This window comes from Pseudophryne corroboree, chromosome 3 (genome assembly GCF_028390025.1).
Source record: "Pseudophryne corroboree isolate aPseCor3 chromosome 3, aPseCor3.hap2, whole genome shotgun sequence".
Taxonomy (NCBI): domain Eukaryota; kingdom Metazoa; phylum Chordata; class Amphibia; order Anura; family Myobatrachidae; genus Pseudophryne; species Pseudophryne corroboree.
Genome location: NC_086446.1, coordinates 415,293,648 through 415,308,083, shown reverse-complemented (window position 1 = coordinate 415,308,083; position 14,436 = coordinate 415,293,648). Strand labels below are relative to the sequence as shown.

At 47.0% G+C, this 14,436-nt stretch overlaps 1 protein-coding gene across 1 annotated transcript in view; it reads left to right on the top strand.

The window, feature by feature from the left end:
* The window catches only part of EIF2S2 (eukaryotic translation initiation factor 2 subunit beta), a 106,027-nt gene that overhangs the window by 21,483 nt on the left and 70,108 nt on the right, over positions 1 to 14,436 (top strand). Inside the window, exons 2-3 of the mRNA XM_063960227.1 lie at positions 8,536 to 8,716; positions 9,246 to 9,346. Of these exons, the coding sequence (XP_063816297.1) occupies positions 8,536 to 8,716; positions 9,246 to 9,346 (282 nt within the window). The remainder of the gene's footprint in view (positions 1 to 8,535; positions 8,717 to 9,245; positions 9,347 to 14,436) is intronic.

Sequence of the window (14,436 nt, the reverse complement as noted above, 5' to 3'; positions counted from 1 at the left end):
AAAATAGACTAAAGAAAGCTAATTGGAAGCCTCCCATATTCTGTATAAAATGGATAACCTTTATTTATTTTATTTATTTATTACCAGTTATTTTAGATAGAGCACACACACATTCCGTAGCACTGTACAGAGAATATTTACTCATCACATCAGTCCCTACCCTAGTGAAGTGTGCAAACTATATTTCCGATCATATCTACACCAGACACATTCACGCTAGGGTTAATTTTGTTGTGAGCCAATTAACCTATCAGTACATTTTCTGCTGCGGTGTACACTGGGCTCCACAAGGAATGGACAATGGGGTGTAGAGTAGGATCTTGATCCGAGGCACCAACAGGCTCAAAGCTTTGACTGTTCCCAGAATGCATAGCGCCACCTCCTATATCACCCCACCTCCCTGCACAGAATCTCAGTTTTGTAGTTGGTGCTGCAGTAGCAGGCACATAACAGAGGGGCTGCTCCAGGCAGCCCTAAGAAGAGCTTTTTTTCTGAGGAAAAAAGTGAAGACTTCAAGGGCAGCAGCAGTGTTACATGTCAGTGGACATTCACGGCTGCAGCTCCGGCTCTCCCCAGCGGCGCTGTACACTCCCGAGCCCTAGTTGCCGGGTAAATACAGCAGGAGGCTCCGGTTTTCTTCTTGTCGGGCACACACGACGGGGGCTCTCCGGGATCGCGTGGTCGCGCTTCGGGAGGTGGTAAGTGGGTCTTGCTTGCGGGCCACGGTCTTTATCGCGATCCGTTGCGGTCAGTGGGAGTGGGGCCGCGCGCGCTGGCGGTGGACACTGGCAGTACAGGCGATCCCACTAGATTACCAGGGCATGGGACAGGTCAGGTTTTCTCTATAAACCGTTTTATTAGAGCCCACAGTACCCGGTGGTTTTGCCAGCAGGGGGATAGAGCTTGGACCTGAAGCACCTCCCCCAGCCCCAGGGTGCCATTTTCTGCAAATGTTCCCACCCTGGAGCTGCATATCTGTCTCTCCCTCACTCCCTGGAAGTGTCTGCGACGCCATTATCCCTAAGCTCACTGTTCCTGGGAATGCTTGGGCAAATCCTCCTATGTTAAGCTGCCTGGTTGTCAGTGCTGTGATTTTACAAGACACTTAAGTATTCTACCTGCCTTTTTTAGTCCGTGTTAGTTAAGAAAGAGTGCACTTAGTCAGGGTTTCCTAGTACAATTACCCTGTGACATACATCCAGTTCTTACTGTGTACTGTTATATCTATTGTTATATAACTGTGTAAGCTAGTCCAGTGCTGTATTATTGTTAGTAATAACCTCTGCATTGTACGGACTGTGACTATTTGTGTGTGCATTTGATAGCTGAGTGGTGTCCATTTCGTGTCTCTCACTCAACCTGCTATCCCTATATTCTATAACCTGAGGGGGCTTGGTGCGTCAGGTTTTATCTAATATAGGAATTTCACAAAGATATACTGTATTACGTATTTTTCTCTGTGATTTAGTCACCATATCTCTCCTTTATCTCTGCTGGGGCTGACTACACTGCGCAGGGGTTTGGGATAGAGGTATTGTGCTGCTGACAAATTGTACTGTGTTACCTGAATCTGCAAGTTATATCATGTCTGCTTCTGAGGGTAACGGTTCTGGGGCTGAACACACTGCCGGTGTTGCTGAAGCCGCAGATACTTATGAGGAGAATATAGCAGCTTTGGGCTCTGGTTCTGGGGGCTCCTTGCCCCCCAGTGGGACGGTGGCAACGGGGGCAAATAATGACCCGCCGTGGGCCGCTTTTTCCACACTTCTGCATACGCTAGTTCATAAACTAACACCCCCTATGGGACCCCCAATGCCGGTGCAACCGTTTGTGGTCCTTGCAGCTAACCCGCCGTAGGCGGACGATTTATCTGCTCAAATAAAGAAGTTGAACCAGTCCCTGACTACTAAAAAGTCTGACCGTCGCTCGCCTACGTCCAAGGGGTCCTCTAAGCGAGCGCTTGTCTCCTCACAATCCACTGCTGTCACTGACACCTCGTCGGATGAAGACGGCACTTAAACTGACCCCACAGGTTCTGACTCAGATACGGCTGATGGGGAGGGTGGTTCACATGTGGATGTTCCTGATCTTTTGGAGGCTATTAAGTTAATTTTACAGATTACGGATGATCCCAAGCCATCCGTTCCTCCTAAGAAACCAGATAGGTTCAAGCGTCAGAAGGTGATTAAACAAGTCTTACCTCACTCTGACCACCTAATTGATATACGTCAGGAACCCTGGGAAAACCTGGGTACGAAGTTTGTGCCTCAAGATGCTGGCTCGCTATCCCCTCGCACCGGAGCTGTCTAAGAATTGGGAAACGCCTCCTCCAGTAGACTCACATGTGGCTAGGATGGTGGTTTACTCAGCTCTACCGGTCACCACCGTCACGTCTCTAAAAGAGCCTACGGATAAACGTGTGGAGGGTTGTCTGAAAGCGATTTACACCCTCACGGCTGCTGCACAAAGGCCAACTATTGCAGCTACTTAGGCTGCAGAGGTCAATGAAGCATGGGCCTTGGAGTTAGATGCTGAAATCTCCTCTGACCATGCTAGACAATGCTTGTCTTATATTGTCACAGCTTCTCGTTATATTAAAGAGGCGGCTTCTGATGCCGGTATCCTGGCAGCCAAGGCCTCTACTACGTCAGTCCTGGCTCGCCGGATATTGTGGCTGAGATCCTGGTCTGTGGATCTGGACTGTAGAAAAACCCTGGAGATACTCCCTTTTAAGGGAGATATTCTGTTTGGGGAGGATTTAAATAAGATTGTGGCTGACTTGGCTACTGCCAAAACTGCCTGTCTGCCAAGTACTGCTCCTTCTGTGTCGAAGGCTAAAGGTACTTCCTTTCGCCCCTTTCGTCCTTCAGGTAAAGCAAAAGGTCAGGCGTACAACAAGCAGGCCCGCACTTCCAAACCTGGTAAGCCTAAGCCCAAAAGAGCCTGGGCGGCCCGTCAGCCAGCTTCCAAGACAGATGAGCCTGCCACATGACGGGGCGGGCCTCCCCCTGGGGGATCCCAGGGTGGGGGGGCCAGCTTCTAGGGTATACCCAGGAATGGTTGAAGACCACTTCAGATGCCTGGGTACGGGAAGTCATCACTCGAGGTTACGCCATAGCCTTCAAAAACCGACCCCCTCATCGATTTTTGCCAGACAGACGTCCCGTGGGACCAGACAAAGGCGAACAGTCTGCATTCGGTGGTACAGACTCTCCTGGATACAAGAGTCGTCGTACAGGTGCCTCTTGTGCAGAGGGGCCGGGGGTACTATTCTCCGCTGTTTTCTAGTCCCGAAACCGAATGGGTCCTCCCGGCCCATTCTCAACCTCAAGGCATTGAACAGGTATGTGAAGGTTTCCATGTTCCGGATGGAAACCCTTCGCGCTCTAGTTCTGGCCTTGGAACCTGGGGACTTCATGGTCTCCCTGGATATACAGGATGCTTACCTGCATATTCCTAAAGCAGTGTCTCAGCAATACCTGAGATTTGCGATTGGCAACTGCCATTACCAGTTTCGGGCGTTACCTTTTGGTTTAACAACGGCTCTGCGAGTCTTTACAAAAGTCATGGCGGTGATGACGGGGGTACTCCGCCGTCAAGGGGTCAGGATACTGCCGTATTTGGATGACTTGTTTATCCTGGCAAATTCCCCAGAACTTCTCCTGCGTCATCTAGATGTGACGGTCCGGTTTCTGCAAGCCCACGGGTGGCTCATGAACTGGAAGAAATCCTCCCTGGTGCCTGCTCAGAGCATGGTGCATCTGGGAGCACTATTGGACACTCACAACCAGCAGTTGTTCCTGTCTCAGGAGAAAGTCCTGAAACTTCAGGACAGGATTCGTTGCTTCCTATCTCGTCCGCAAGTGTCAATACATTTGGCGATGCAGGTGCTTGGCCTCATGGTGTGAGCATTCGACATGGTGGAGTACGCTCAATTTCACTCTCGCCTTCTCCAGAGGCTGATTCTAGCCAAATGGGACGGCCTGCCTCACCGGAACAGGTCTCAAATGATCTCATTGACTCCGGAGGTCCGTCTGTCGCTGCTCTGGTGGCTCCGGGACCAACAACTGTGCAGGGGCCGTCCGTTCTGGATGTCCGACTGGGTCCTGTTGACGACAGATGCCAGTCTAAGAGGTTGGGGCGCGGTGCTAGAGCAACACTCCCTTCAGCGGTGGTGGACCAAGGAGGAGTCCCTCCTCTCGATCAATATTATGGAGTTGCGGGCGGTCTTCAATGCCTTGAACCTAGCCCAGCATTTAATTCGGGACCATCCTGTTCAAGTACAGTCGGACAACGCCACCACAGTGGCTTACATAAATCATCAAGGCGGCACTCGAAGCTGCCTATCATTGAAGGAAGTCTCACGGATTCTACAGTGGGCAGAACGCCATCTACCGGCCATATCGGCAATATTCATTCCGGGAGTCCTGAATTGGGAAGCGGACTTTCTCAGTCGTCAGGACGTGCATGCCAGCGAGTGGGGCCTCCATCCATAAGTGTTTCAACTCCTAGTGGAAAGGTGGGGCCTTCCAGACGTAGATCTGATGGCGTCTCGACACAATCACAAGGTTCCGGTCTTCGGAGCAAGGACAAGGGATCCTCAAGCAGCATTCGTGGATGCGCTGGCGGTACCGTGGTGGTTTCGGCTGCCGTACGTGTTCCCTCCTGCCCAGGGTAATTCGGAAGTTCAAGCAAGAAAAAGGAATTCTGCTTCTCATAGCTCCAGCGTGGCCCAGAGGGCACTGGTTCTCAGACCTGCAAGGCCTATCGTCAGAGCGTCCAATTTTACTTCCACAACGCCCAGACCTCCTCGTTCAGGGCCCCTGTGTCTACCAGGACTTAGCCCGGCTGTCTTTGACGCCGTGGCTCTTGAAGCTTCCGTCTTCAGGGCTAAAGGGTTTTCTGAGGCGGTCATTCAAACTATGTTGCGGGCCCGGAAACCGGCTTCTGCTCGGATTTACTAAAGGGTCTGGCATTCTTACTTTGTTTGGTGCGCAACTAACGATTATGACGCTTCCAAGTTTAGTATAGCCAAGTTGTTGGCTTTTCTTCAGCAGGGCCTGGACTTAGGCCTGAGTCTGGCCTCCCTCAATGTTCAAATATCTGCCTTGTTGGTGTGGTTTCAGAGAAAAATTGCGACCTTACCTGATGTGCATACCTTTACTCAGGCCGTGTTGCGTATCCAACCTCCCTATGTCCCGCCTGTGGCTCCTTGGGACTTGTCGGTGGTTTTGGAGGCGTTACAAGAATCTCCGTTTGAACCTCTTGGTTCAGCTGACCTTAAGTGGCTTTCCCTTAAGGTGGTGTTTCTGCTGGCCATTGCTTCAGCTAGAAAAGTGTCGGATTTGGGTGCCTTGTCCTGTAGTTCCCCATATCTGATATTTCACCGTGACCGGGCGGTACTTAGGACTCGTCCCGGCTATCTACCTAAGGTGGTTTCTTCGTTCCACCTTAATCAGGAGATTGTAGTTCCGGCATTTGTTTCTCCTGATCTGTCTCCCAAAGAGCGGTCTTTGGATGTGGTACGGGCTCTCCGTATCTATGTGAAGAGAACTGCTCCTATTAGGAAATCGGATTCTCTTTATGTTGTGTTTGGGTTTCACAAACGGGGCTGGCCTGCTCACAAGCAAACTCTGGCCAGATGGATTAGAATGGTGATTGTACATGCTTATGTGAAGGCTGGTTTCTCTGATCCTGATCACATTAAGGCCCATTCTACTCGGTCTGTTGGACCTTCTTGGGCGGCCCAACGTGGCGCGACCCTTGAACAATTGTGCAAGGCGGCTACATGGTCCTCTGTGAACACGTTCATAAGGTTCTATGCCTTCGATACTGCCGCTTCCCAGGATGCTTCCTTTGGACGCCGGGTTCTTGCGCCCGCTACAGTGCGTCCCCTCCAATAAGGAACTGCTTTAGGACAGCCTCATTGTCCATTCCTTGTGGAGCCCAGTGTACCCCGCAGCAGAAAACGAGTTTTATGGTAAGAACTTACCTTTTGTTAAAACTCTTTCTGCGAGGTACACTGGGCTCCACAAGGCGCCCACCCTGACGCACTTCGCTTCTTTGGGTTGGTATGGCATCAGCCGCTGACATGTCTCCTGTCGTGAGAATGCAGTGTTGTGGCTACTAACCGTTGTCTCTTTTCCTGCTGCTGCATTTGACTGGTTAACTAAAAACTGAGATCCTGTGCAGGGAGGTGGGGTGATATAGGAGGCGGCGCTATGCATTCTGGGAACAGTCAAAGCTTTGAGCCTGTTGGTGCCTCGGATCAAGATCCTACTCTACACCCCATTGTCCATTCCTTGTGGAGCCCAGTGTACCTCGCAGAAAGAGTTTTAACAAAGGTAAGTTCTTACCATTAAAACTCGTTTTTGCATTGTGTGAGGAAACTCACGCAAGCACAGGGAGAGTATACAAACTCCACACAGGGCTATGGTGGGAAATCAAACCCATGACCTCAGTGCTGTGAGGCAGTAATGCTACCCATTACACCGTCCGTACTGTCCATTATCTAGAAATCCTTTAGCATTTTACATAAAAATATATACAGTAGAATAATCTGATATTTTCAGACTTGAAGTAGTGTTTCTGAACAGTGAAATGCATGATATAGTCATCTGTAATATGATAATATAGATCCTGCTGGATGTAACCACTGTATAGGGCGGATGATATATTATGTCACTTAACTTACAATTTGGTTGTCGTCTTGTGAATTGGAAAAGGCAGAGAAATCATAAAGGGGTGTTTTTTATTGAATTTTTTTTGTTTAATAAATAAAACTACAGACTACTGTGTAACATTAATATTGTATACTTATGTCTGACGTGCCTTTTTTAGTGTATTAGTGTTCCTTCTAGGCTGTTTTAGCAGGGTGCTGCACCCTGCCCATTTTTTAAATGTGAAAAAGCACCCTGCCCTTTTTCAGTGCACCCTGCAGGATCATAAATCGCCCCCATGTATGCAGAATGCAACAGAGTGCATGTTACAATGTAGCTGTCTACTCCTTGCCGACCTTTGAAATTGGAAACAATTTCTATACTTAATGAAATGGATGGCAGAGGAGGGACTGTAAGTGGCATCACTGCTGTGGCTGCTGGCATAACACAGCACTCTGATAAAGAGGGAAAGAACAGGGTAAGCAGTGAGCATGTATTACTTACACTATTTCCTTAGTAGAAGAACAGACTTTTATTTTGTACCTATACTGTATATTTTAACCCTCTGCTTAACTTTTCTGTTTTATAACACATAAGGATTATAACTACTTCAGCAGTGGAGGAGACATATATTATCTACTTTTTATGTTTATACTGTAGCCGTTCTTTCAAGAAGACTGGACAAATATAGTAATTTTTCTCAGTACAGATGGTGGGTGTTACATGGGTGTCCTGTATGTATGTAGCAGTAAATGATACATTAAGGGGAAAATATATGTATAAAAACTATAAACCTATGCGCTATGCTTTGTGCGCAAAGCATCACCTCAAAAATGTGCCCTTCAAAATGAAAATGTGCCCTCCTCAACGATCAACACCCTGCCCTAAAAAAATCCTAGAATAAACACTAACTAGGGTATTCAATTATCCGCAAATTCGTGGCAATTTTTCGCCCGAAAATTTTTCGCGGCAATCGGCCGAAAATTGCCGCGAAAACGCTCCGTTTTTTGACCTATTCAATTCCAAACGGGTTTCACGTGAAAATTCTTGCAGTGAAAAGTGCAGGTGAAAATGGGGAAATCAGCCTGTACCCCAAAAAATGCTAAACTAACATAGGAAAACAGAAGAGAAGTGTATTAGAGATCACATTAGAGAGTTTTTGGGGACTTAAATTGTGTGAAATGGCTGTTATATGCATTTTTTTAAAAATGCAAAAAAATGATAGAAAGCAATTTTTTTTTTTTAGCAAAATAAATGCTCATTAAATTTGGGGTACATGAAAATGGGTATAAGTATATATTTGGGTCATTTTAGGGTACTTTAAAAAAAAAAGTGGAAACAGACCGATTACTCCCATCTGCAAGCCTAAAAACACCTGTCCCACTCATAAAGCACCCCAATATACCTGTCCCATACCTTGAACCCCAATTTCCATCACTTTGAACTTTTTCACCCCAAAAATGACATGTCATTATTGGCCAATTAAAAATAATTAAAAGCTTCAACGTGCCTAATTAGTCATTAAGGGGGGTGTCCCAGGAGTTCTGGACAATATCCAAACATTTTTACCTTAAAATAGTGACACTTCCCAACTTTTCACCTGCTCAGAGTAGGTGAAGTGAAAAAATGATCACCGATAAGTTTACACGGAAAATTGAATAGGCTGTAATTGCGTTTCACGTGAAAAGTCCGTTTTTTCACGTGAAAAGTCCGTTATCACTGCTAATTAAATATACCCCTAAGTGTATTATCAAAATGTATTGTAACTGATACAGATTAGCATTTGGTCAATTCCTGCAAACCGTTTACCTTGCTCTAGCTAAGTTAAGTGATCAAATGAATTCAACATTGTCAAAATACTTCAATTATTTTGTAGATGATTTTCGACCCCACCATGAGCAGGAAGAAAAAGAAGAAGAAGAAGCCTTTCATGCTTGATGAAGAAGGGGGAGAACAGCAGGTGGAGGAGACACAGGTTCCTGAAACTAAAGAGGTGGAACCAGAACCAGTAGAGGACAAGGATGCTGATGTGGATGATGAATCTTTTAGGAAAAAAGGTGCAGCGTATTTCTTATTTTCGTGGTCTTCTTTGGAGTTTGTTGTACTTGACAACGCATTCACTCGTGAAAGTTATGCACATTAAAGCAAGTGGCCATGGCCTTTTCATGTGTCCTCGCCTGTTGACATATGGTTGCTAAGTTTGCAGGTTTTATTGCAAAATTATACAGCAGAAGCTAATTGTAATGTGTTCGGTAAGCTACCGTTTCAGCAGCCTCGTATTTGATCTCTGTCTATAGTACATTCATGTACTATATTAATGTTATGGAGACGATGCTTCCATTATTGCATGAAATCTATGTAAATCTCATTTGAACTAGTCGTTTCATTTTTCGCTTGTCTTTCCTGCTTTCCAACCATAAAAAAAGGAGTTTCCAGACTATGGCAACCTTCAAAACAGTGCAACATGGACCGTTTTAAAAGGGCTTTGCAAACTAAATTCTGAAATGAATTGATGTTGTGACTGATTAAAGCAGCTACAATAGTAATTGTACAATAGTAAAAAAAAAAATTTTCTTTTTCTTTTAGATGGACCTGATGACCTTGATGACTTAAATTTCTTTAATCAGAAGAAGAAGAAAAAGAAAACAAAAAAGTTTGACCTGGATGAAGCAGAGGAAGGTGTTAAGGTTTGTGGAAATTTGTATATATCAGAAAACATGGGGTGGAATTCAATTGTTTGAACCGCCGGCAGCCACTAGATGGAGCCCAACAGAGCTATTCAATTGTAGCTCTGTTCGGGTGTGATTAGCTCCCGGTGGCCGGTGGCGATCTGAAATTAACTTAACGTGACCAATTTTAGTGCTCAAACAGGACTTGCGAGTCATGCCCATTACTTTGGATGGGTTTAGCTGATTTATGCAGCTAAACCTGATCTCTCTGGGCGCTATAAAAAGAAACAATTGAATATAGCCCACCTGATCTCCCATCACAATTGAATATTACCCATAGTATCTGTGGAAAAGTAACTAAATGTAAAAAAGGTGATGTTGCCCATAACAGCTTATACAATTTGGGAATATTCACTTTCAACTTCTGAAAGACTGATCATGAATAATGTTAGGGCACAGCAACATTTTCCACTTTGACTGTGGTTGGTGACATTTTAGATGTTTGCATATGTCCGTGTTTACACTACATTGGCAAAAGTACGTAAAGTATGTGGATACCCCTAATACTTAGTGTACAGTTTCAATCACCCTTGTCACAGGTGCATACAATAAATTCTACAGCCATGCAGACTTCATAGTCAAACATTGGCAGTAGAATAGTTTGTTCTAAAGTCCTCAGTGACTTTCAACTTGGCATGCCATCTTTCTGTCAAGTCAGTTTCTGTCCTGATAGAGCTGGCCCAGTCAACTTCAAATGCAGTTGTTATGAAGTGTTTATGTCAAAGGGCCTGGTTCATAGTTGTACATTACGGCACAGCCGCTTGAAAGCTGGAGAAAGGGTTCTCTTGCTGACATCGCAGACCCGAGCGCTGAATCCGTAGAAAGTTGCATTGGATTGCAATCACAACCGCCATTCGCAATGGCTGCAGTCACGTTTATGTAGGTAAGTCTAATGTTACTCAGAATGACAATTTATTTCCTCTGCTGGGGCCAGGACGTCTGTGTTAGAAGATAAAGACTCTGGCCTAGTCACAGCTACAAAACTGGGGCGTAGGTCTCCGTTGCTGCCCCTGCACCCAAACATCCGCAAAATGTCAACCATGCTGAGGCTTGGAGGCACAGCATGCAATGATGCAGAATGGGTCCTGTGCATGTGTAGTGCACACATTATTGTAGTTGTAAGAGTTTGCGTACAACTATGAATAGCACCTCATCTGCGAAGTGATAGGGTGCGCAAGCTTACAAAATGGGCTCTTCGACTGCTCCAGCACCCTTACAGTATCTTCTGTCTGCAGTTCTTGACATCTGAGTTACATACTGGAAGAAACATAGCTGCATACAAGCCTCAGATCACTATGCACAATGTCAAACGTTGACTCAAGTTGTATAAAGCACACTGCCGTTGGACTCTGGAGCAGTTGAAAAATGTTCTTTGAAGCAACATGTTCTTTGAAGCGATGTGTCCTTTACCGTCGTTGCCGCAATGCGTACATGCGAGTGCACGCGTAGTAGCAATGCTTTGCTACTCTCTACTGTGTACGATCGCACCCACGGGTTTACGATACACTGTGTATGCGAACCTACGCACCCCGCTGGTAAAGTCGCAAGTCGGCAACAATGATAAAGGACACCTTAGCAAATGCCAGATGAGCACTTCTTGCCTGAATGTGTACTGGCAATTCTAAAGTTTGTTGGAGGAGGAGGAATATTGGTCTGGGGCTTTTTTTTTCTTTTTTCTTTTTTCTCATTTCTCGTACGTCCTAGAGGATGCTGGGGTCACCATAGAACCATGGGGTATAGACATGGGCACTTTAAGACTTTCAAAGGGTGTGAACTGGCTCCTCCCTCTATGCCCCTCCTCCAGACTCCAGTTTTAGAATTGTGCCCAGTGAGACTGGACGCACTGTAGGGGAGCTCTACTGAGTTTCTCTGAAAAATACTTTTGTTAGGTTTTTTATGTTCAGGGAGGCTGCTGGCAACAGTCTCCCTGCTTCGTGGGACTTAGGGGAGAGAAGTATGACCAACTTCTAGTGAGTACAATGGCTCTGCTTCTGGCTACAGGACACCATTAGCTCCTGAGGGTGCTGATCGCTGGGTACGCCTAGATGCTCACTCCCGCAGCCGGCCATCACCCCCTTTCAGAGCCAGAAGCCAGGTGAGTAACCAAAGAAAAGAAGACTTCTTCTTCAGTGACGGCATTTTCTGAGGTACCGCGCAGCGAACGGATGCTGCGCGCCATGCTCCCACACACAGCACTACAGGGTGCAGGGCGCGCGGGGGGGGGGCGCCGTGGGCAGCTAAAAAAAATCTTCAATATACCGCTGGCATGATGGGACACTAGTGCCAAGGCACTGTTCGCACCCCCGCCAGTATAAATATTAACAAAGCGGGACAGAAGCGTGCCATTAAGGGGGCGGAGCTTTCTCCTCACTGCGCCATTTCCTCTCCACAAGCTGCAGAGACGCTGGTCCTCCTCACGCTGACAAGTATCAGGGGTGCCAAACGGGGGGAAGGCACAGTATAAGTTGGTGCAAAATACGTGATAATTACAGCACTACAGGTCTGAGGCAATTTCTTAGTGGTTTCAAACCCGTTGATTTGGCGCTGGGTTGTGAGCTGGCAAATCTCCTCTGTGTCTCTCTGACAGACTTTACTGTGGGTCTGTCCCCTATATGCCCGGTGTATCTGTGGGTGATTGGTGCACGTGTGTCGACATGTCTGAGGCTCTTCCCAGGAGGAGGCTGTATTAGGGATACAAACGGCTGCGAGGGTGACCCTGTCGGCACCGCCGACGCCTGATTGGGCAAATGTGTTGAACGCCTTCAATGCTAATGTGGCTCTTATTAGTAAGAGGTTGGATAAGTCGGAGTCTCGGACCCAGGCATGGAAGAAATCTGTGGAAGATATGTTATTGCATGTTCAGGTCCCCTCAGGGTCTCAAAAACGTACGTTGGCCCAGTTGGCAGACACTGATACCGACACGGACTCTGATTCCAGTGTCGATTATAGCGATTCCAGATTAGATCCAAAACTGGCAAAAAGCATTTAGTACATGATTGTGGCGGTTAAAGAATTTCGGTAGCTTATCCGTTTCCCTCTGCAGATAGGGAAAAGTGGGAGTCACCCCCCACTGTAGACAAGGCCCTGTCACGTTTGTCTAAAAAGGTGGCTCTCCCGTCACCGGGCACGGCAGCTCTTAAGGATCCTGCAGATAGTAAACAAGAAACTACGTTAAAGTCCATTTATGCGACCACTGGTACGCTACTCAGGCCTGTCATTGCATGTGCGTGGGTAAGTAGTGCTATCGAAAAGTGGGCAGACAACTTGTCTTCTGATGTAGATACCCTAGATAGGGATAGCATCCTCTTGACGCTGGGTTATATCAAGGGCGCTGCAGCATACCTAAAGGAAACTGCGAGGGGTATTGGCCTTTTGGGATCAAATGCCAATGCCATGGCAGTCTCAGCTAGATGAGCATTGTGGATTCACCAATGGAATGCTGATGCTGATTCCAAGAAAAGTATGGAATCTCTTCCATATAAAGGTAAGGCCTTATTTGGTGACGGCCTCGATGATTTGGTATCTACGGCTACCGCGGGTAAGTCATCCTTTTTGCCTTATGTTCCTCCACAGCAAAAGAAAATGCATCATTATCAGATGCAGTCCTTTCGGCCCAATAAATACAGAAAGGGCCGAGGTTCTTCCTTGCTACTAGAGGAAGGGGAAGAGGTAAACGATCACCAGCCCTGTCGGGCTCCCAGGAGCAGAAGTCCTCCCAGGCTTCTGCCAATTCCACCGCATGACGTTGGGGCTCCGATGCGGGAGTCCGCACCGGTGGGGGCACGTCTCAAACTCTTCACTCAGTTCTGGGCTCGTTCGAACCTGGACCCATGGGTTTTACAGATAGTATCCCAAGGGTAAAAACTGGAGTTTCAAGACGTTCCCCCTTGCCATTTTTTCAAATCTGCCTTACCAGCTTCTCTTCTGGACAGGGAGGTAGTTGTGTCAGGGTTCCCCAGTCACAACAGGGAGAAGGCTTTTATTCGAGCCTGTTTGTGGTTCCGAAGCCGTACGGCTCGGTCAGACCAATCCTAAACCTGAAATCCCTAAATTTCTACCTAAAGAAATTCAAATTCAAGAATTGAATCTCCAGTCTGGAACAGTGATCTCCAGTCTGGAGGAAGGGGATTTTATGGTGTCGGTGGACATAAAAGATGCCTACTTGCATGTTCCCATTTATCCTCCACATCAGGCTTACCTGAGATTTGCAATTCAGGATTGTCATTACCAATTTCAAACGTTGCCGTTTGGTCTGTCCACGGCTCCGAGGATTTTCACCAAAGTGATGGCGGAGATGATGGTTCTCCTTCGCAAGCAAGGAGTCACGATTATCCCATACTTGGACGATCTCCTGATAAAGGCGAGATCCAGGGACCAGTTGGTGCAAAACGTTGCACTCTCCCTGACAGTTCTTCAGCAACATGGTTGGCTCCTGAACTTGCCAAAATCACAGTTGATTCCGACGACACGGTTGTCATTTTTGGGAATGATATTGGACACAGAACTACAGAGCGTTTTTCTTCCAGTGGAACAGGCTCTAGAACTTCAGAGTCTGGTCAAAAAAATTCTAAGACCAGCAAGAGTGTCAATCCATCAATGGAAGATGGTTGCGGCCTACGAGGCCATTCAGTTTGGCAGGTTCCATGCCAGAGTATTCCAGTGGGACCTGTTGGACAAGAGGTCAGGATCCTACCTACACATGCACCGGAGGATAATCCTGTCTTCCAAGACCAGGTCTCACTCCTGTGGTGGCTGCACAGCTCTCACCTCCTAGAGGGGTGCATGTTCGGGATCCAGGACTGGATCCTGGTGACCACGGATGCAAGCCTCCAAGGCTGGGGGGCAGTCACGCTGGGAGTAATCTTCCAAGGAAGATGGTCAAATCAGGAGACTTGTCTCCACATAAACGTTCTGGAATTAAGGGCCATTTACAACGGCCTTCTGCAAGCGGAACATCTTCTTAGAGATCTACCCGTACTGATCCAGTTGGACAATGTAACAGCAGTAGTATACATAAACCATCAGGGCGGAACGAAAAGCAGAGCGGC